Consider the following 25,495-nt stretch of genomic DNA (forward strand, 5'->3'; position numbering starts at 1 on the left):
TATAAATCTTATTCTATAAATCTTAAATAAAAATAAATCACATACACAAGATACAACAATAAGATTAAAAAAAATAATGATACTAAAAAATTTAGAATTAAATATAAATAAAATGAGATATTAATAAAATCCTGTTACAGTCTTACAACTGTCACAGAATTACAAAAATGTTTTCTAAAATTAACATTATTGCTCTCTAAACTATTAAATAAGTGCTTAACTGATTTTTTTCTCCTGTCTGCTGGAAAATGGTAGCTGTGATTCCATTATTAGAACTTGGTAGATCGCTTGGACACTCTGCCTTATCAGTCATCTTACTATTAATTTTTACTCAGTTTTTTAACTATTATTAGTTTAGAATCTTTAATTAACTTCTTGTATCTCATCTTTAGTCTAATAACTTGCTCTCTGAAAATGTGGATTTTATTTCTTTTATTCTTCTGCTGACTTGTTAACCAATATAACTGAAAAGTTCTGACTGGCTATAGATAAAAGCGATGAGGCAAGGGCTATTGCTCTTAACAAATCAATGTTTTTTTTTTGTTTTTTTTTTTGTTATTCACCTCCCTAAGGCCGAGAAGGCCACTACAGATGAGGAGGCTACTTAACAGTGGTTATAACCCTCTCTCAACTCTTCAACTCCGAAACACGAACCTTGACGAACAAGGCCGCTGCGAGGAGAAACAAGTTGAACGCGGCACTACCAGGGACGTGGTGTGGGTTGAACTCGGAACCTCTCGCTTATGAAGCGAGCGCTTTACCACTACACCACTACCGCATATTTTGATAAAGACTGTCAGCACTTTTACTTTTACTTATTCTACTTTATGTCTTTTTAGATTATTCTTTAACACTAACCCCTCAATGTAACTATTTATAAATGGAAATGACATATACAACCGATTGCAGAGTTAGTGTTTGCTAACTCTGACTTTATTGCATTCGATATTTACTTACTCCTAATACCATTCTCTACTTCTATAATCTCTTAATCTTTTTTTTGTGTGCAATATTGTAATATTTGTGCTGGATTTTTTAAAGATTTTTTCTCTTTATACTTAAAAACATTTATACTTTTATACCTGAATAACTACATTTGTATTTTTGAATAAGGATGGTTTGGAAAAGAATGTAATGAATTGAGAACAAAAAACCACTAACATTTTTACTGTCTAACACAAACATAAAAGCAACAAATTTATAAAATATAATTTTTTTTTACTGTACTAATTTTTTTTTACTTTACTTAATTAAATTTAAAATTTATGAATAAATTTTAAATTTCATACAAAAATATTTTAGACTTCAAAAATTATAACTGTATAAAATTGTTTGGGTGTGTTTACCTAAAAACATAAATCTAACCTGAGAGCAACAAAATTCAATTCAGTTTAAAAGTTTTCTGTGTTATGAAAATTTAACAACTAAAGTTTTAGAAATCTCTAAACAAATATAAACAATTTAACCTTTTTTAAGGAATAATTAATTTTCATGGTAAAATCAATTAAATTTTAATGTAATCACAAAGTATGAATTATCTTTTTTTAAGTTATTTTAATGAAATTAGTTCTGTAGTTAATAATAAATATTAACTAGAGAACTAATTTCATTAAAATAATTTAAAAAAAGATAATTCATACTTTCGTCAAAAGTTTTAGTTATTAAAATTTCAAATAGAAATCTCACTAAATATCAAATAATTTTTAATTTAAAAACAATACATACTCATCTTTATAGTTTTGTATTTCTCCGATTGGGTAATCTTCACATGGAAACAACTGTGTTATAGGTATACTTGGTGGATTAGTTTGGACACTCTTCTTTTCAGATGATATGGTATTGGCTAAAATACATATATATAATATATATATATATATATATATATATATATATATATATATATATATATATATATATATATATATATATATATATATATATATATATATGTATATATATATATATATATATATATATATATATATATGTAAACTATGTTAGTGCATTTTACAAATAGAGTGCTTAATGTTCTTAATGAACAGAGCAATAATAAATTAGTAAAAAACACTTATCTAACTTTTTTCTTCAACTTGAAGTTCACCATTGCTGGATCATCAAGAAGAGAACTCTTCCTGATGATCCAGCAATGGTGAAACTTTAAGTTGAAGAAAAAAGTTAATTAAGAGTTTTATATATATATATATATATATATATATATATAAAATATATATATATATATATATAAAACACTATATATATATATATATATATATATATATATATATATATATATATATATATATATATATATATAAAATGTAAAGTAAATATAAAAAAAATGACAAATATAAAAGTGAAACTATACAAAATATAAAAAAATATAAGCTTATAATAAATAATATTTATTAACACTATCAGAAAAAAAAAACAGAAAAAAAAGATAAATACATAACACCAGACAACAACAACAAAAAAATCCCCTTATAATTATTTTTACTTATATAAACAAAGCTTGATGAACAGATTTCAAATCCAGAAACAGAATTATTCTATCATGTGCAGTTTTTTAATCATAAGATTGCTTGTTAATGTATATTTAATGTTGCCTTTTTTTCTTTTCAGATTGAAGTGGGTTAAACCAACCTATCATGTGTCCGATTGTTTTTCTGCAGCAGGATTCACTAAACCAATTTTAACCAACATGTAAGATACCTTTAACTATCCTAAGAAAATCTAAAGGTTTTGGGCTCCCACCTTCAGCAGTGGAATCTTTTACTGCCTGAAACCAATGTGAGTCATTTCAGAACTAGAAATGCAACACTGTCCACATTTTATGCCAAGGAAGATATTATATGTTTTCGAACAGATATTTATGGTCTGTTTGATTGAAGCCTTAGGAATGGGTTGTGAAATGTATCAACATTAATAAAAAACACATCGCTTTATCTTAGGCGGTTTATACTTGTTGACCAGTGTAATACATGTTTCATGAGCTTGGCTTTAAGCATTCAATTGTTGATAGGAGATTTTTTATAGATTCTATAAAGAGATCCCTTAAAGTTGTCTTACTACATTTAGGCAATTAAAGGAACTACAATTGCCTAAATATAGTAACAAGAATTAAAGGAATTAAAGGTATGTATGAATCCATGAATTTAACAGGAATTAAAGATATGTATGAATCCATGGCAGCAATACTCAAAGTAATAAATTACAACAAATATGCCTGGAATATTTATAGAGATCCTGAGATAGTTGCACTATTTCTGGGAATGCAGATAGGTTACACTAGGCACATGTGTTTTTTACGCCTCTGGGACCATTGAGATAATAAGGTTCACTATGAAGTAAAGGAACAGCCTCCTCGATTTGAGTTTGTTGCAGGCAAGAACAATTTACATCAACCCCTTGTTGACCCACTAAAAATCTATCTGCCACCTTTTCACATATGATTAATGTAGATTTTTGTAAAAAAATTTGAGTCCAAAGGCTTTTCAATTTCTTAAGGAGAGGTTTGGAGCAGTTTAGACACAAATTTAAGCTGGTGTTTTTACTGGCCCTTAAACATGCAAAGAAATACACTCTTAAGGGCAGGTTGCAGGCTTTAAATACTTTTGTTTTTGTCATGGAAAATTTTCTTGGAAACCATCAATTTTATCCATATATTGATGTAATGAACAAATGATTGAAGCCTTAGGAATGGGTTGTAAAATGTATCAACATTAATAAAAAAACACATGGTGTTATTTTAGGTGGTTTATACTTGTTGTTTGAGGTGTAATACATGTTTTATAAAAAGATTTATAAATATATAAAAATATTTTGATTAGCTAAAAGTCTTATTTTAAAAGTAAAAAAATATTTTAAGTGCAACAGAGGTTAAGATCAGTAGAGTCTATGGTCTGTCTATGGTCAATCATCTGGTTAACTAGGTAAGGGTTAACAAGATTATCTGCTTTTTCCATAAAACAGATGATTATTTTACTTTAAATGGTTGGCAGCTCTGAAGAACAATGGTTTTTAACTTATACAATCACTCTCATGTCTAAAATTATTTTTTAAATATTGTCTAAAATTTGAGGTGTAATATTTCTAAAGCATTTTAGTAACACTTTTTAAAAAATGGGGTTAGTGGCTCAGGGGTATTAGGACTAGAATTGGATCCAGTTACCTCAGCATAATGGGGGAACCAAGTTCCCCCATTCATATGAATATTAATGTTTTTTTAATGTATTACTTAAAAAGCTTTGATAAAATATTCCTTGTAAGTTAATTTACTCCACATAGTGTGTACTATTTAAGTAGAAACTAATAAATATTAATGTTATTTTGTTCTAGCCTTAACCTTTTCAAATATAGTTTTTTACCAGACAAGTTAAGTATGGTAAGATCACACAACAACAAAAACGCAGAGAGAAAAGTCAGCATTGAAGAAGTTAGAAATGGCAATAATAACACAAAAAAACCAGCTACATTCTACAACATTCCTACATCTACATTTACACATTGTATTCATACAACAATGACAACCCTAAAAAATTGTTTAAAATTTTGTTTATGATAAGCTACTATTAATTTATTTCATTGATGCGTATTTTATGAAATAAGCTATATCCTTATTTTTTGTGCATCTTTAGTTTCATTTCACAGTGAAATGATTAAAGTTTTCATTTTATTATTATTCTGTTCTTAGTTTAAAACATTCTTCTTTAAATAGTTAAAAAAAAAAAAAATCTTTTAAAATTTTGCCAACATTTGTGAAGTCATTGCAATTAATGAATGTAATTAATCTAATGTAACAAATCTAACATAACTAACCATAACATAATTAACCTGCTTAGCAATCAATGAACGTAATTAACCTGCTTAGCAATCAATGAACGTAACTAATCTGTTTAGCAATCAATGAACATAGTTAACCTGCTTAGCAATCAATGAACATAATTGCTTAGCAATCAATGAACGTAATTGCTTAGCAATCAATGAACGTAATTGCTTAGCAATCAATGAACGTAATTGCTTAGCAATCAATGAACGTAATTGCTTAGCAATCAATGAATGTAATTGCTTAGCAATCAATGAGCATAATTGCTTAGCAATCAATGAACGTAACTGCTTAGCAATCAATGAACATAATTAACCTGCAATTAGCAATTTAAATAACTATAGTTATCATTAACGCATTTTTTAATGAGTTATAAAAAAGCGATTAGCATTAGTAATTTTATAAAAAAGTCTTTGTGCATTGTTAAGTATTAAGAGGTAATAAGTTACAAAAACTTTTACAATTAAAATTTTTAGTTGATAATTTTATCAAAATTTATTTATATTATCTAAAAAATTAAAATTTAAAGTTAATTAAAAGTTAAATGTTTAAAAATATTAAAAATCTAAAATTAATTTAATGTTATCTTGATAAACTTCCTTTTTTTAATCAAAACTTTTTTAAATCAAAACTCTTATTAAAAAACGCACATGAACTATTTCAGAATAACATTATTTCAACCAGTTGCAATTGTGGGTTTAGTTATTTACCATAAAACTATATTGTGAATTTTTGTTAAAAAAAAATGATGATTTGAATAAAAATTATGTCAATAGTAATACTTTTATAGTCAATGTATTTTTTTTTATTTACAACGTTATTTTTACAATGTTATAAGAAAAAATTAGAACTGAAAAAATAACTTTTAATTGACCGATCAATAAAAACTGTTGACATCAAATCTGTGTTAGCCTATCTTCGATTTTTTATTTTGTGCGCTGGTTTATAAGCCATTTATATGCAGCTTTATCAACAGAATCATGCTTTTCAAAACTGTTGTGTCGCTTTACTCCAAATTGACCAGACTTATACTTGCTGATTATGTCTTCTTTATGCTTAACAAAGAAAGTTAAAATGTTTTGATTAACTCAAAACCTTTTAACAACATTCTTTTTATAAAGACTTTTTTGTGAATCTTTAAGAGCAAGATATTTTTGTATAATTGTCAGGACTGTCTTCTTTTGTTTAGATGCCATGTTGAGATTTCTACTGCACTACGCTACAACATGTTTGATTTTTTGTTAAATTTTGAAATACAATGTATCTTTAATTGAAGAAAGAAAAGGGGAGCAAAAAATCATTTTGACAAAATTTGAAATAACTAGAGGTTCGAATAACTGATGGATATTTGCACAAATTTATTAAGGAAAACTAACAAGGAATGAAAATTACTTCGAATATACAGGATATTTAAATAAGTGCCAGTTCAGATAACCTAAAGTTTATTGTAAATATAAATTAACTATATATCCTTGTCTGTCAGGTAATATCTCCTATGTGTCAAATATACATAACTTTATTAAGTGCTCATACATGCATATCTTTTAGTGCAGCATGTGCTGAAACACTGCAAATACTGGTATTAGAAGTGTGTTTCAATTCAAAAAGACTACTAATTCTAATATTGGTATTAGAAGTTTCAATTAAGAGATAAAAACCCAGTGATAACTCTTATAGAGATTTTATTCTAAGAAAATATTAAAATTTTCAGAAACTAATGTTTCTTGAAATAAGACTCATCTTTTGCCTTTTGATTGTTTTTTTGAGTTTTTAAAGGTTAATCATAAGTTAATCAGTTTAATTTTCTATAAAAAATTTGTTTCCTAAACTGTTTTTAAACAGATTTAAAAGAATATCAGATTTAAAAAGGATTTTAAAAGGATAATAATTGTTTTTTATACAGACTAAAAAGAATATTACCTGACAAACAACAATATCCTACAAACTCCAAATTAGAACTATTATTAAACAGTAGTCTTAAGCTAAAGTTTAAATATTTTAGAATGATAAACCAACTTATAATGTTTATATTATGTTATTATTTGACTAAAGTGTTATAGAAACTAAATATAAAATATTGTTATAAGTTTGCAACAATTTGATTTACTTAAATGTTAAATGTTATATAAGAAAATAAAACTCATCGACAATGCCACTGATGTTTATATAGTAACCAAAAAAGAGTTGATGATAAATTGGAAAAACATACTAACCAGGTTTCTTTTTTTTCTTCTTTTTATTTTTTTTATTTGATTCTTCAACATCTACAAATAGAAAATTTATAAGCATTTTTTAAACAACTTTTAACATGACTTAAAACCTGCAACTGTTTTACAAGATTATCATCTGCTTTAATATTATTCAATACTATTGATTTAAACTAAAAAATAAATAATCATTTAAAATAGAAACTTAATAATAATCAATAAAAAAAAGTAAAAAAAAATGATTAGAAGAGTTATGACTCTCTAGTGGAGGAGGGCGGGGGAGGGGTAGTAGTAGAGGGAGAATTTACTTTATTGCACAATATAACTTAACTTTTAATCTAAGATATTATGAAATATATAAAAACTAAAATAATACACTAAATTGTAAATTTCTACAACTCATTGCAATATGTCCGAAATACTATTAATTACTAAATTGTTTCTCCGCGCAGCTGCCTTGTTTGTCAAGGTTTGCGTTTCGGAGTTATTGAGTTGAGATAGGGTTATAACCACAATTAGGTAGCCTCCTCGTCTGTAGGGGCCTTCTAGGCCTTGGGAGGTGAATTTAAAAAAAAAAAAAATTTTATTACTGTTAAAGAAAAGTAGCTGTGGTGCAGTAGTTAGAGTTCTGGATCAGATCCAAGAGTTTCAAAGTTAGATGCTGGCTCTAACAAGATAAGTGACATTAATAGAGGAAGAGGCATGAACTTCCAGATTAAAAGCTCTTTCGTGGTGCTCTGTGATAAGACTGCTAGGTCTTCTTAGAGCACCTTAAAAACTAATTTAAAAAAAAAAAGTAAAAAAAAATTGATGTTTTATTTTTGCTGATACATGTAGTCCAAGAATAGTCATCATGAGGGATGTACCAGAACTCCATTCCGGCCGGAATTTGTAACTTTTAGGTTTTTCCTGTTCCGGACGGAATTATAGGTAAGAACTATAGGTAAAAAAATACAAACTTCTAAACAAACACAATTTTATTTGCAATAATCAATGCAGGGATTTCTGAAATGCAGGGATTTCTGAAAATTTAGGAGTACTGTGGTGCAAAGAATTGCTATGCAGTTTTGGTCAAAAAACTAGCTATTTTTTCATCAAAAATGTTACCTGCCTCTGAGAATAGTCTCATTTTTAATGTTACTTAATTATAAATAGTTAAAAATTATAAATAGTTAAAATTTAGAATTATAATGAACAGTAAATATTTCAATTTTAACCTAAATGGAAAAATATAAAACAAAGAAATAATTTTAAATATAAATATGATGCAGGTTAAAACTTTTAATAAATAAAATTATAAGAAATAAATAAAAACAACATATTAGATATAAATGAAACAAGAATCAAATTAATGAAATAGGTTATATATATTATAGGTTATAAATATAAATTATATAGCCACAATGATGAGGTGCAGGCTTTCACTATCACTCTTGAAGGTAAAAAATAACATAAATATAATTCTTGTTCTGGCCGAAATTCAAAACTTCCATTCCTGTACAGACTTAGTAACCATAACCATTGATTGATAGTTTTAAAGAGCACAATTTTTTTTTTACTTTTGTATTTCTATTTGGCATAATAACATATAATAGTACCTATTTTGATCAGGAAGGTGTGTGATCGAACGCCATTATATGGCCACAAAAAAATTATTTTGTTTTGACAACATGAAAAACTGTTGTTTGCATTGTTAACCTGTTTTGAATTGGAGTCGCTGTTGTTATTTGATTAATTACTACTCATCAGTTTATTTAATATTGTTTATTTAAACACTCTCTTTCAAACCTCAGCACACCTACACTTTTTTATGTCAGTGTGTTGGATGACAAAACATTGATTGCACAGTTGTGGTGAGCATTTTTCAACTCCTTTTTGAATTTCCATTTGAATAGCTGGAACAACAACAATATCAAAGGTATTATTGCAGACAACTTTGACTTTGTTGTTTGAGTTGACTTTAATGCTGATGCTATATGTTGTTTGTGCAAATCTAGAAGGCAGTGGTTGAGATGTTGGATTACACATCTATAAAATTGTTACTGGTATGCTTGTGGCTTGAGCAGTTGTTTATTCATTACTGCAAGCACAATTTTCTTTTTGGTGCAAAAATTAGACATAACTAATTAATAAAAGCTGCATTTATAACAAAGTTATCAATTAGCATATTTTATTTAACCCCTTATTTTGATCATTTGTATTTTACTGGAATCAGCAAATTTAATTTTGAAAAAAGACTCTTGACCAGATTCTTGATATATTTCTAATTCAATGAGTTTTACTTTTTAGGGATTTATAAAGGGTTTTTGAATACTGCCAGGGGAAAATTAAGCGATCATGAATAGTGATGGGCTAAAGCAATTGAACGATCTTGAAAGTATATTATTTGAAGCAATTTTTATCATTAATTTTTATATTCCTGGGTAAAAGTTTTTGTGAAAATAAGTTTTATCATGTTTAAAAATGATTTTAATACAAATTAACCTGGTCAGGAGAATATTACTTTCCCTTATTTGTCTTTCAGATTTGGCAAAGTTGATTTTAAAGTTAATGCGTGTACTTTTTGGACCACAAGTATTATCAAGAAATGTTTGCCTATTTAGTTTGTTTATTTGTATATGCTAAAGTTAATTAAAGTAACAAGCTAATGTCAACCTTATTGTACTTTTTTAAATTTTGGCAACAAGTATTTTTATCCTGTATTTTATATTTACCTGGATTAACATCTGTTTTATTCAAATAATATTTATAACATAATAGTTATAAGAATCTTATAAAGTAACTAAGCTAATTTTATTGCAGTAAATTTGTTCTTTTTTCTGCAATCTGTTAAATTTGAGTAAATTCACCTTTCTTGACTGTTTAACACTAACAGCAAAACAGCTGTTTTTAGAAAAATCAAAAAAAGCAAACAGCTGTTTTTTAATTAACTGTTTTTATTGTTTTCATTATTTTTTTTAACAAAAATTAAAATGAAACAAAAAAATAAGAAACTAGAACTTGTTTGTTTGAAACTAGAACGTGTTTGTTGCAATGATTGAATCTTATTTCAATATGGCAATGAGTTTCAACTGCATAAATTTCATTAAATATATTCTTGCATGATTAAATGAGAATTTCGAGAATATTTGTACCCAATGAAAAGTTTAGCAAATAAATGCTGTTAATTAAACTTTCATAAGGTTAACTCTTTTGCTACCAGCCGTTTTAACAAAAATCTTTAAGCTGCAACCACACATTTTTTTGAATAAAATTTGGATGGCATAACATAAACAATCAATAATTAAAATTCGAATAGTAAAATCTCTTTAAAAGCATAACAAACTATATATCAATAGAAAGCTAAACAAATGAACTTTTTAATTAAAGTTTTTAACATGCATCATTGAATAATAAGAAATGCAAAGTGCTTAAAACTATAAATAAATAGTAACTAAAACATTAAGTCCAAAACAAAACTCATTTAAAGTATAAAAAGAATAGGAGGATTCTGATGATGAAGAAGAATGAGATAATAGTTTTAGAGAGATCAAATCATGAACAGAAACACTTAAGGGTGAATGTGGAGAAACTAATCACTGACATAATTCGAGTAGAGAAGGTAAATGATTTAGGTTGTCTGGAAAACAGGTTAGAAAGTTGACTATTTGAGTTAGAGGCTAAGAAAGACAAAAGTTGTGGGACTTAATTCCTGCAGAGTCACTGACACTCGAGCCAAGCCATTCAGTGTGATGAGCATTAAAATCACTAACAACAACGAAATTGGCTGATGGATAGAGAGAGAGGCGTGATCAATTTGATCAGAAATAACATGGAAAAGAGTGCAGTCTTGAGATAAAGGAGAGCAATATAAAACAAAGAAAAAGGCGATTGAGTGAAGGGGTGCTAAATGAAAGCACATAAAAGAATAATCAGTGCATTCAAACCTAGTTTCTCTACAAATGGGTGAATTCTTATAAATGTTAATGCCCAGGCCAAGCATGTGACAGTTGGAGTCTTTACAAATTAAAGGAAGATAACCATCAACACTAAGATCATAAGATGAGACAGCCAAACACAAATTAGCCTCACAAAGAGCGAGTAGGTCTGGTAAACTTAGCAAGAGATAAGACATGGATGGTGTCCCTGTTCATACAAAAGTACGAACAGGGACACCATTCCATGCACAACATGGCACTGTTAGTACTCCGATATTTTACAGCTGTTGATGGAATCAGCTGCTATGAAAGCTACCACAGAGTTCAGGAGACCTGATTACCAGTCGGCCACAGAACCATAAAACTGAGTTTTAGAGCTATACCCTCATTAGGAGATAATAGAATGAGTTGCCTAGTCAGAAAAACAGAGACACAAGCAAAACTGATGCATTGAGTCAAGAAAATGTAGCATTCAACATCCTAAACTAGAAACAATGTATTATTAATACATCAGCTTAATAAATTACATTTGTTTAAAAAGATTATTTAATGCCTGGACAAGCAAGGTGCGCGACTGCTTGCCTGGCAAGGCCTGGTAATGTATAAGTGTACTATAATTTTGTTTTTTAGGATATTTTATTTTCTTATAATTATTATTTTTGTCTATTTTGTCAGCATATGTAGCATAATCGCTGAGAACTTGAGAAACAGTCAGTTCCTGCTATATAGCAATAAAATATTTGTTTTTTTGTTTTTTTTATTCAATTTCTTTTAGACTTGAATTTCCCTTTAGAGCCTGAGTTTATTTCTATTGCATGCGTAGTGCCTATAATCTATTACTTTTTTTTATTATACACTTTACTATAGTCAGGGTCGGGGCCAATACATATTTGTATTTGTATTTGGTAAAAATAAACAAAATTTATTCATATTGTATTTGATAAAAAAAATTCGTGAATATTTGTATTTGCGGTTTAATAAACCAGGTTAGGTATTTTTTGGGAAAATACCAGGAGGTTCATTGTTTTTTTCAAGGGTTAATTGTTTTAAGACTTATCATTATTCTTTTATATAATAGACTATTTTATCAGAGTTGTCTTAAAAAAATCTTTATATTTTTTCTAAACCTAATTTACATACATTTGTATTCGTACTTAGAAAATGCCAACTGCATATATTTTGATATTTGTTTGTATTCGTAATGGGAAAATACAGATTGCATGTATTGTATTTGAATTTGTATTTGGAAATCTAGGACTAACATACTTGTATTTGTGATTGATCAAATATATTTGACCCCAACCCTGAGTGTTTTTACTTTGTTCTGAACATCTATTCAAAACATCTTTTTAATATTTTTATCTTTCCTCTCTTCCTAATTTTTTCCTTATTTCACTTGAGTTTGATAATTAAATCTGGTCCTTTGATGCCCTTTTTTTTATTTTTTAAATTTGTTATACTCGCCATAATCAAATAGTTATAATAACATATATATCAGGCCTTGTTACGAGATTTCGCTGAGCAACGAAAACATGTAACGCATTTTTAAGTAACTCAACTCGGCAAATATATTTTGTATTGTTAGAAGTTATATTACCTCACTAGCGTCTTTTCAAGTACCGCATTGTAATTAAAGTTATTTTATTAACGCATTAAAAATCATACAAAAAGTTGTTTTTTTCCTCACTATAACAAAAGTTACAAATAAAATCTAAGTTCCTATTTGAAAAATCATTTTTATTATTTTTTTCAAATATGAACTTAATTTTATTTTGAAAATAATATTTTTTTCATATAGAGTAAAATAATATTTGATTATTTTCTTATAATTTTACAGTTGGTTTTTGGTTATTTTATTAACTGTTAATAAATTTTTTCTTATTTATTTTGTGAACTCTTTTTAATAATGTTTTTAAACAATATAGAGTTTTTCTTTATTACATATCAGTTATCATTTACATATTCGTGATCGTAATTAATTTTCATAAATTAAACGAACATCATTAAAACTTTACGTTATTGAATTAACAATAAACAAAATATCATATTAATAAAATAATTACATCAAAATAAATCGTGCATTTTTTAAACTATTATGACAAAAAATAATTTTTATATTTAAAAGGAATTTATATATTTAACTCTTTAAGATAAAACTTATAACACTTTTTTTTTTTTAACTAATTTTTAACAACAAAAAATAAAAATTATTAAACAAACTGTTTCTTTAACAAAAAATCTATTAGTTTACAATGGTTAAATGGTTTTACTTATGACTTTATTTCTTCTTAATAAACGTCACGTTAATGACATCAAAAGATAATTTAAAATATTTTAAAAGATAAAAGTTTTTGCATAGCGCAAAACTGCTGAACGCGTAGGTAAATCACCTTTTCGCAGGCAAAATGCAAGCTGCATAACGCTTCTTAACAAGGCCTGATATATATATATATATATATATATATATATATATATATATATATATATATATATATATATATATATATATATATATATATATATATTGTTATTTCACCTCCCCAAGGCCCAAAGGCCACTACAGATGAGGAGGCTACTTAATTGTGGTTACAACCCTCTCTCAACTTTATAACTCCGAAACACGAACCTTGACGAAAAAGGCCGCTGCGCGATGAAACAAGTTGAGCGCGGTACTACCAGGGACGTGGTGGGGATCGAACTCGGAACCTCTCGCTTATGAAGCGAGCGCACTACCACTACACCACTACCGCATATAAATATATATATATATATATATATATATATATATATATATATATATATATATATATATATATATATATATATATATATAAGGGTAAAAATTGTATATATATATATAAGGGTAAAAATTGTTCAAATTGTAAAACCACTATAAAACTGTCTTCAGTTTTGAGTTACTGAGTTTTTAATTTTCAGATAAATGGACTTAAAAGACTTCATCTTATAGTATTAATTACGCACATGGTCATAGTTAATACTATAAGATGAAATACTGAAAACGTTTTTTAAAAATACACAAGTAAATTGTTTATTTTAGGTAAGTGCAAACAGTGCACATAAACAAAACAAAAAAAACAATTTGCTTGTTTTTTATTAATAATTTTTTAAATGTATGTTTCATGATATGTAACTTTTATGAATCTATAAAAAATTTGTGTTACTTGTTCACATTTTCCAAATTTATTTTAATTTACCAATGAATTTCCTTTTTACATAATTTTTATTTTGGTAATTTTTAACTACTTCTAAGCTTTTATCAGCATTATAAACTTAATAATGTTAATACAACTTAATGTTGGTAAAAGCTTGAACAATACAACTGAAAATACCTAGCTTTGTAATAAAGCTAGTTATTTTCAGATGCTTTTACTGTTATTTTACCATCTTTATGCAAAATAAGTAAAACCTATAAAAATCCATATTAAATAATAAAAATACCTATAAAACCTATAAAAATCCATATAAAATAACAAAAATAACCTGTACTAGTTAATAATAAATAGTTATGTCTCAGAAGAGTTTTAAACTTGTAAGTGCTGCAAGAGGTTATTAGTTACCAAGAGCAAAAAAAAAATATTAGTGTGATAAATGTTTCATTTGTCAAGAGCAATCATTAATGAATAAAATTATTAATTCTTTTAAACCAAAAAAACAGCAGAGACACTGGATATAAGAAATTATTTAGGAACCTATAGAAATTCAAAGTAATAGGTTTGATTATATAACAATATATTTGTTTTCAATACACCTTTTTTGTCATTTGTTTTTGACAGAGGGTTTAAGTTTTCAAAACCAAATCAGAAGGGGAAGGCACACTGCAAATTTCTTAAACAGTATTTCATTCAAAGACAATCGTAGATAAACAGAAAACAAAAAACACTTCTGCTTTTTTCAAACTTTTGATATAATTAAAAAAGTTTTAGCAAAAACACACGCAAAAATCATGTTTATCCACCAGCAATATCTGAATTTGGTAAACTCTAAAATACTAATAAATTAGAGTACCTTAAATGCCTTGAAGAGTATTTGGCACCCACATTGACTTCTCCTGAAAGTATCACTGCAGAGGCGTTAGATAGGAGCAATTGTTTATATACTTCATCTAGTAAATTCAAAGACATTCAAGGACTAATCTGAAATTGAATTTCGAGAAAAATAATTAATCATATCAACAAAACATAAAGTAATAAAAAGAGTTGACATAGTGTTTGACTGTTATTTTCAATGCAGATTAAATACCCAGGGCGAGTCGTTGGAATGGGGTGAAAGTATGTGTTTCTAATTCAACTCCCATTTGGAAAAACTGGTCACAGCTCTTACTAATGGATGCAAACAAAATTATTTTTTAAAATACATGCAACAAACTTTGTACAAGTACCGGCATTTGACTTACTTTTAGTAACAACATTAATTAAAACGTTAGATGATGTTTTGTCTTAATTTGTTACATATTAAAAACACTGTTGACAGTGGGCACCAAGTTGCCTGTATTTAAATAATTAACACAGATGTTGTTACGATCTCAATTTCCGTTTTTAAACAATAAACTGGATAGAATTTGGAGTTCCAAAACTTAAACAACTGCCTTCAATTCACTATTATTTACAAAAGACAGGTGGAAAAGAAGAAGCTGTTTCATTATGATTTGCATTCACTGGCTGTGATACCATGTCTTCATTTGCAGGACTGGGAAAAAACTTCCATGAAATCTCTAGGACAATGGAGATGAAGAAACGGTTAGAGCATTTTGCAGGTAACTTTTGCATATATAGTATGAAAAAGTAATTTTAGATTTGTTAGCTGCTAAAAAAATTTTTAAATTATTTTATTTTAATATATAATATATGAAATTTAAAATATATAACATATGAAATAAAACTTAAATAAAAAGCAGAAGTGTTTTTCGTTTTTTGTTTATCTACGATCGTCTTTGAATGAAATGCTGCTTAAGAAATTTGCAATGTGCCTTCCCCTTCTGATATGTTTTTTAAAACTTTTTCCTGTTGATAAATATATAAATTTATTTGCATTTAAAACATTTCCATACCTGCATCATCTTTATTAACATCTTCACAATTGCCAACAACCTGATTACAATCATGATTTTCTTTCAGTCCATTATTTTCAACCAAACCATTAACAGCAACTAAATTGAAAACATAGAAAAATTATAACACAAACAATCTATATAATAATACTGAACTTTATAGTAGTAGTAGTGCCTTTTCAAGACTGTTTGACACAGAACTTTGGGCAGTCATTGCAACCGAGGTAACGGCAAGAAAGAGTTGCTTTGATTTATAAGAAAACATGAACAAAAGTGTATGCAAATATCTAATATACATAAACTTCAATAGCATTTATTTCCATTAAAAACAATTATTTAATTTTAATATTTTGTAAGTGAATGTGCCAGTGTGGCAGAGTGGTTAGCACACAGAGCTTCTAAACAAACAAGCCAAGGTTCAAGTCCTACCACCAGCGACATTATTTTTTTTATTTTTCAAAATTTTTCAAAATACAATATACTTATAAAGTTTTGTAGAGATTATATACAAACATGTAACAATATTATACACTTTACCAAACAAAAAGACTTAAAAAAAAGCTAAAAATTGTAAAAACATCAAAAAAATTTGTTGCATATGTGTCATGATTGAGATACTTATGTTAGTTCAGTTTTACATTTAAAGTTTTTTTTACAATTAAGTTGAATTTGTGGAAGGAAAATGAGTATAAACAACATGTTTATATATAGAATATAAAATCTATAGAACTATAAAATTGTTATAGCATTTTAAATAAAATAAAAAAAAAAAAAAAAAAGCAAGCTGGTAATTTTAAACTTGCCACGCAGCGACCTCAACTTTTTTTTAAAACAATAAGGAGGTTTAAAAAGTATGTTTTTAATGAGAACATAATTGAAAATTCTGATTTTATATTTAAAACAAACCATTTTATTAAATTTATTATTTTTGAAAAATAATTAAAAGTTAAAATTATTTAATATTGATATAATAAGGAAATTTAGAGCCTGTATATATATAATATGTATTGGAGAGTAGGGCACCATGATACACTTCTGGTTTTTGCTACGTAACAATTTTTAAACATGCTTTTTTTTTATGTGATTAGTTTAATACTTTTTTACTTGAAAAACTAACAATTTAATTATTATGACTAAAACAATACATTTAATAGTCCAAATCATATTTGAGAAATTCATATAATATATTGATTAAAATGTCAATCGAGAGCCTCATTATCGAATGGATCTGTATTGATTGGATCTCTTAATATTATATTTATATAATTTTTTTTAAATTGACTGTAAATATCAAAAGAAATGATCTTTGTAATTGTTTATGACAAAATGAAGTACTATTCTACAGTTTTAGGACTCTCCCCCTCCCCTTCCCTCAACAAATACTATATCAAGTTACCCCATACTTGCTAATAGAAAACAATCGGTTGTTTTTTAGTATCAGCTTCTTTTTTTAATTGTTTAGTTTATTGGAGTAAAGAGATTATGGATTATAGTTTACAAAATATTATTTACTAATAGACTCATTGAATAACATACCTTAAAACTTAGCGACATTAAAAGCAAATATTTTACTGTCATTAAAAAAACACAAAATTCTTAAACTTATTGATATTAAATGGTGAACTTTTTTTTGTAAAAACATAGCTCTAGCAGTAACTATTTCACCATATGAAAATGATTGTCACAACTATTAAGGTCCCTTTACAATTACAATGCTTCATGGTGCCTCATGTATCGTGATGCCCCACTCTCCCCAACATATTATTTTTATATTGCCATACAGCTTATGTAACAAATAAAAGTTTTAAACTATTTTCTAGTTAGAATTAATGAGTTTGACTGTTTTTATGGTTCAAATTAGATTTACATTGAGAAACTTTATATTTTTTCAGGTTAATCTGCAGTTAAGCGGCGTAAAATAGTTTTATTTTTTCGCCTATTGCAAGACTTGCTGAAAGTGGTGACTTTTTAATAAAAAAAACAACAAAAGAATATTTAATGGCTTGAGTACATACATTGACCACTTTACAACCTGCTGCTACAACGGAGTGCTGCTACAACGGAGTGCTGCTACATCGACATCTTATAGCCTACTGCTACAAGGAAGTGCTGCTACATCCACTGAGGGTTTGGCATGGGGCAGCAATTTTTTTTCTTTTATTGTTTCAATTATTATTCCTAATGTCAAGAGCGCAACAAACAAGAAAATAAAATTATTTTATGCCACTTAACTGCAGATGTACCATTTCTCATATTTGCTTAAAGAAGAACTTAGACTCATTAGTAAAAAATTTAAAAGGTAAAAAAACTGTTACTTCATCATATAATTTACATTTAAAAAGTTTAAATTATATAAATATAATATTATTAAAAATCTAGCTTGTGAAAACTTGAAAAAAATTAAATCAAAAAACAGAAAACAAAAACCTTTATTTTTCTTTTTCTTTTTTTTTTTTTTATTCAGCTGATCCTGAACTGGTTTATCATCTGTATTTTGAATGACTGTTTGATTCTCTCGAAGTGTTACAACTTCAGAATTTCTGATAATATCGTCAACTGCCATGATAAGCTTTTAACAGTTCTTTATTTGGCAACTCTAAACTTCTAATATAGTTTAATATACTTAACGATGATTCAATACTTTAACTCAAAATACTATTTTGATTGGCACTTTATTTTAGTAGTATTTAAAGGGCAATTTTTAAATTAAATAAGAAATTAATTTTAAATAAAAAAAACAAAAGGAATCAAATTACACAGCTTACAAATATATTTGATAAACTTTTACTAATATTTGAATTTTTCTTTTTGTATTAAATATAATAACTTAGCTATAATTTGAATTTATTACTTTTAACAACTATTACTATTGAAACTTTCTTTAAATAATATTTATTTAAAAGCCATTATAAAATTAAATAAGAAATGAATGTTTATTAAAAAAAACAAAATTAATCAAATTTTTTGGCTTACAAATATATTTTGGTAATTTTTTTTATACATTTAAATTATATTTTGCATTAAATATTTGCATTAAAATTATATTTTGCATTAAATACACTTAACTATTATTGGCATTTACTATTCATTATAAAAATCTACATACTATATTTAGATTGAATAAAACATTTTAAAACAAAATTTATATAAATATATACTTATAAGATATATATATATAATATATATATATATACTACATTTATATATATATATATATATATATATATATATATATATATATATATATATATATATATATATATATATATATATATATATATATATATATATATATATATATATATATATATATATATATATATATATATATATATTATATTATACATATGCGTGTGTAAGTGTGTGTGTGTGGCTATGTGTGTCAGGGGCGAATGCACGTTTATTTTAAGCTTGAGCAAACTAACTTCCAGACATGAAGCTAACTTAAGTTGTTTATTCTTTTTTTTATAATATACGATGCTTGGCAAAAAAATGTGTTATAGAGGCCTGTGAACTAATAATAATAAATCTCAAAATTTTAGAAAGGGAGAGGGGAGAAAAGCTTTCACGTTAAAGGTAAAAATACGTGGAGTGAGGGGGGGGGGACGTTGTTCAGAGTTTAATCCTTGAAATCTTTATCAAAGCGTCTGTATTTAACATAAGTAGAAATTACATTTTCGGGGTTTGGTCTTTTTTTGGTCATAGTTTTTTCTGAAATCACTAACACCAAATAATTGTTTAACCTTGGGGCAAACGTCAAAAAAAGCGTCATACGCCAGAGACGTAACTACTCCGCTCTGCAAATTAAAAAAATCAGGGAAGGAGGAAGAAGTGGGTTAAAGTAAACGTTATTCTTTTCTTTTTCTTTTTCTTTTTTTTTGCGACTACATAGAGAAATTCATATTTTGGTTTACATATTATATTAATTACGTTTATATATTACATTACATTACATTTATATATTACATTACATTACGTTTATATATTACATTAGTAGATTATTTATACTAACCTATGAAATGTTTTAATTAGTTTTAACTTGCTGAAGCTACGTTCTGCACTTGCAACAGTAACTGGTAAAGTAAGAATGATTCGTAACGCAATAACTAGATTGGGATAAGTTTCTTGCAGCTCTTCTTTGTAGATGTAGTTTAGGAAGTCATATGCAGATTTTAGGAGAGCATTTTTTTCCTCCTTTATAACTATGACAAAACGTTTTAACTCCGATTCTAAATCCTCTGAATCTATATCAGCAAGCTTTATTTGCAAATTTTTGTAATAAGCAGACAGAGAATTTTCATTACAAGCTTTGATAAGACTCTCAGATCGGTAAAGAAAGTCATAAAGCTTTGTGACAATGCTGATCTGTTCAAAACGCTCTTTTACTGATGCAATTGACATATCAATTAGTGGCAAAAAAAAATCTGCTTTATACTGATGTTTAGGTTGCCAAGTGTGATCAGCACACTCGTATGAATAAATCGATTTTTTTTTTCGTGAACGCACCATCGAAAAAACCTTTTCAATGCCCAATACTTCTGCGATTTCTGATGCCTTAACACGTGCGTCAGAAAATCCATTTTCGCGATACTCATAAAGAAACGCTTTTGTTGCATTTATTTCACTAGCTAATATGTCGAGAGAGGTTGCAGAAGACTGAAGCAGCTTACTTGATTTGTTAATTTAAAATAAAACGTCATACCAAATAATGATTGATAATAAGAATGGCCATGTTCTAATATATTCTGTCAGCGATCGTACTTCTGTGGAAGTTGCCCTATCTCTTTTTTCTAAGGCATGTTCTTCCAATTTTTCAAGTGCTTCTAAGATTTCTTTTAAATAGAAGCGAAGTGGCTTAACACAGTTTATTCTACTTTCCCATCTGGTATCTGATTGTGGCTTGACTGAAATTGCCACGCATGATTTTAAAATTTCCCATCGAGGAGGAGACGATGAAAAGAGCGTGTATAACCTTGAAAGAACACCAAAAAAAGAAATTGCACTGATGGATGATAGTGCACCATCAACAATAACAAGATTGAGTGAACGGGTAGCACATGGAACATATAAGGCCTTAGGATTCATTTCCAGAAACCTTGCTTGAACACCTTTTCCTTTTCCTTTCATATTAGCACCATTATCGTAAGATTGACCTCGGCAGTCTAAAATATTTAGATCCCAATTTTTTGCCTGATTTAAAAATGCATTGAAAAGCCCATTTCCAGTGGTATTGTTTACTGTGAGATATCCAAAGAAATTTTCGGAAATGTCGATACCTACTCCAGGAGTGCATGTTACTGATCGCAGAATAATGCTCATATGTTCTTTGTGCGAAACGTCTGGCGTACAATCTAAAATAATAGAATAGTATTTGGCCTTTTTTACCTTAGAAAGGTTTTTGGATTCAATCTCCCTGGCTAAAAGTCTAATCAACTCGTTCTGTGTGTCATTGCTCAAGTAGTGCTCCTTGGTTTCTTTGTCCTGAATTCTTTGCATAAGCTCATTGAGAACGGTATCATACTTAGCCAGTAATTCAAACACCCCAAGAAAGTTTCCATTGCTCTTTGAACCAATGGCTGTGTCTGAAACACGGAATGCAAGATTTCTTGCAGAAAGAAATAAGGTAATGTCTAGTATCCTTTCTAACACAGCCCTCCAAAATATCCGTTCTTTATGAAGCAACTTTTGTTGTTTCTCGTCTATGGTAGCTTGATTTGCAATGCCTGCTTTACCAAAATTGAGGAAAAAGAAATTAATTAAGAAAAAAAAAGTAACAAAGCAATAAATTAAAGAAAATATCAGTTAACCTTTTCGTAAAGTCATATATTGTTCAAAGCACTTGAAATGTGCACTGCATGTTTCGTGTTCTTTAAGTTTTTTTGACAAGCCTTCCCAAGTGTTCATCCCTTGCCGGAATGGTGAAGAAGTTATCCCAAAAAGTTTGCAACAAAAACAAAACACTTTATTGCTGTTCAAAGAATATATGAGCCATGTGCGTTCAAATATTTCTCCATTCTTCATCTTCCGGTTATAATAGTTCAGTGAAAATCGTCTTCTTTCTAAATTGTATGGAAAATCAATTTCGATCTTTTTGAAACCACGTTTAACAATGTCACACCTCTGTGCGTCAGAAACATTATCTGGCCACTCAGAAGGATCATCACTGAGAAAAATAGGCGGAATTGTTATAGCATTTGACGTAGACTCACATATCAACCTATCTGACTCTACTCTAGTATTCAAATAATGACAATCAGAATTATTTGTAGTTTCTGTTGGTATCGAAACACTTCTAGTCTGAACTAATGGTTTCAAAAAATGTGTTAGCTTGGGGTGATTTGCGATTTCCTCCCTGGCTGCAGCTTTTTCTCTTCTCTTAGTGGCACCACTTTTCACTTTTTTCATACCAATAATTATATCGTGATCTACTATCGAAATATAATTATAAATTTTTGGAAACCTTCATTGTTTTATTTTTTTTATATATAAAAAACTAACAATGCATAATAATAATAATAATAATGATAATAATAATAATAATATTAATAATAATAATAATAATAATAATAATAATAATAATAATAATAATAATAATAGTAATAATAATAATAATAATAATAATAATAATAATAATAATAATAATAGTAATAATAATAATAATAATAATAATAATAATAATAATAATAATAGTAATAATAATAATAATAATAATAATAATAATAATAATAATAACAAAAAAATCAGTTCAATGATAATGGCCTTATAACCATTTGAACTTTAAAATAAATTAATGCAAAGCGTAACAGTTTTCTAATCCTATACATTTGTTTCTTTAAAAACAATGCGTATGATTTAATTGAAACAAATAATAAACTTTTTATTTCATAGTATTAAAGCAAGAGTAATAACATATAGCATAGTAATAAAATAAATTATTACCAAGAATTGCTTAATTTTGGTAATATCGTGTTTAAAAGGCCATGTTTTTTATTAATAGTAACAGTAACTATATATATATATATATTCAAATATTCTTATTATAAAAAATACAAAAAAAATAATTTCAAATAACAAAAAAGGCCCCTAAAAATGCTGGGCCCCCCCCAGTTGGGGGGTGTGGGGGAGCCTAGCCACGGCTCTGGGTAGCATGCTTGGTATTTTGTTTTTTTGCTGGTTGGAATGAAACAGCATGTATTTTATTTTTTCTTGATTTAAAGATAATTTATTTACTTCAAACCAAATGTTTAGACTCTCAAGGTCATCATTTGCAGATTTAAAGAGATTTTCAATTGATGCTGATGAATAAAATAAATTTGTGTCATCAGCAAACATTATTGCATCGAGTTTTTTTAATGATTGTGGAAGATCGTTAATATAAATTAAAAATAAAAGAGGACCAAAAATGGAACCTTGGGAACTCCGCATTTTATTTTTAGTAATTTAGAATATTTATTATTGTTTGAAATAACACATTGTTGTCTATTGCACAGATACCTTTTAAACCAATCTAGGCTAGTATTTTTTATTCCGTATTTTTCCATTTTTTTTAGTAAGATATCTTGATTAATTGTGTCAAATGCTTTGGATAGGTCTATAAAAGTTCCTAATACAAATTGCTTTTTATTAAAAGAATCACTTATGCTATTAACTAAATCTAAAATTGCATGTTCTGTTGAGTGCTGTGCTTGAAAGCCGAATTGTTTTTTAATTAAGAACTTGTTTTGAATTAGGTATTCATATCATCTATTGTAGATTATTCTTTCAAGTATTTTAGAAAAGGTAGGAAGTATTGAGATTGGTCTGTAATTGTTTATTAGAAATGTTTCACCGGTTTTAAAAATAGGTACAATTTTAACTACTTTTAATTTATCTGGTACAGTTCCTGTTATAATTGATGATTTAAATTTTTCGAAAATAGGTTTGCGTATCTCCGAAAAGACATTGACGACAATATTACTGCAAATGTCATCTATACCTGGAGACTTGTTTGTTTTAAAAGAGTTTATTGCATTTTCGAGTTCATCAATTTATAGTTCTTTAAATATTAATTCGTTGTTGACACTAGTTAGATAAGTTTCAAATGAGTTGTTTGGACAATTGACTTTTGAAGCTAAATTTGGGCCTATGTTGACAAAAAAACTATTAAATTTGTCTGAAATTGCATTATTATTGTCATACTCTTTATTATCTATGACAATTTGAGCAAGTAATCTATTTATTTTGCAAGTTTTTATCTCAATTATTTCTTTCATGATATCCTGAGTTTTCTTAATATCACCATTTGTGTTTTTTATTTTATTTGAGTGATAGTTTTTCTTTGAATTTTTTTAAATTTTTTCAAACAAGTTTTTATTCTGTTTGTAAACATTTAGGTTTGCCTCATTTCTATTTTTTAAGTATTTAATATAAAGTTTTTTTGAGGATTTTTTAATACCTTTGGTGATCCATGGACATTTTAAGTGTTTTTCTTTTATTAATTTTACTTTAATTGGGAAGTGCATATTATAGTTTTTTACGAAAATTTTTTCGAAGTAATTATTAGCACAGTTAGTGTGCCCAAGATTGCACTCATGGTATACCTTATCCCACTCTTCTGCCGACAGTAAGTCTTTAAATTGTTGAATAGCAAATTTGTTGATTTTTCTTTTATAAGTTTTAATTTTACAACTATTATTAGATTTTATATCTTGTGTCAAGGAGAAGAAAATAGGAAAATGATCAGATATATCTGCCTTTATTATTCCTGCCTTTAGAGAAGTATCAAATAATGAATTAGTTAATATATTGTCTATTGCATTACTATTGTATTACTTTTCTTAATGCAAAAACCATTGAAAATTTAGTTAATTTTCGTAATGTTGTTTGAGCAGTTATGCTTATTCGATCTTAAATTATGGCTTTATTTAAAAAACAAATAATATCATACTCTGACTATTAATTTTGACCAGGATTCAGTGAGCACAGAAAATTGTAAAATAAAAAAATATGGTTACAAAGTTTGACACGCTACTTTTGGTTTGAATTAGTAACTAATATATATATATATATAAATATATATATATATATATATATATATATATAAATATATATATATATATATATATATATATATATATATATATATATATATATATATATATATATATAAATATATATATATATATATAAATATATATATATATATATATAAATATATATATATATATATAAATATATATATATATATATATAAATATATATATATATATAAATATATATATATATATATATATATATATAAATATATATATATATATATATATATATATATATATATAAATATATATATATATATATAAAATATATATATATATATATAAATATATATATATATATATAAATATATATATATATATATATAAATATATATATATATATAAATATATATATATATATATATATATATATATATATATATATATATATATATATATATATA

The 25,495-nt window shown here is 26.8% G+C and overlaps 2 protein-coding genes across 2 annotated transcripts in view; both read right to left on the reverse strand.

Moving 5' to 3' along the window:
• LOC100199352 (uncharacterized) overlaps window positions 1-18,690 on the reverse strand; it is a 39,674-nt gene extending 20,984 nt beyond the window's left edge. The window contains exons 1-4 of the mRNA XM_065818381.1: window positions 18,445-18,690; window positions 16,018-16,116; window positions 7,039-7,089; window positions 1,726-1,843 (exon numbers count right to left, since the gene is read on the reverse strand). Of these exons, the coding sequence (XP_065674453.1) occupies window positions 1,726-1,843; window positions 7,039-7,089; window positions 16,018-16,116; window positions 18,445-18,580 (404 nt within the window). The 5' untranslated portion in view covers window positions 18,581-18,690. The remainder of the gene's footprint in view (window positions 1-1,725; window positions 1,844-7,038; window positions 7,090-16,017; window positions 16,117-18,444) is intronic.
• Window positions 18,691-20,019: 1,329 nt separating this feature from the next.
• Window positions 20,020-22,422, reverse strand: LOC136091085 (zinc finger MYM-type protein 1-like). The gene is made up of 3 exons (XM_065818069.1): window positions 21,825-22,422; window positions 20,779-21,743; window positions 20,020-20,682 (listed from the first exon to the last, which is right to left on the reverse strand). Exons 1-3 carry the CDS (start codon window positions 22,420-22,422, stop codon window positions 20,020-20,022), a joined length of 2,226 nt encoding a protein of 741 aa, XP_065674141.1.
• Between the last annotated feature and the right edge of the window lie 3,073 nt (window positions 22,423-25,495).

This window comes from Hydra vulgaris, chromosome 14 (genome assembly GCF_038396675.1).
Source record: "Hydra vulgaris chromosome 14, alternate assembly HydraT2T_AEP".
Lineage (NCBI taxonomy): Eukaryota > Metazoa > Cnidaria > Hydrozoa > Anthoathecata > Hydridae > Hydra > Hydra vulgaris.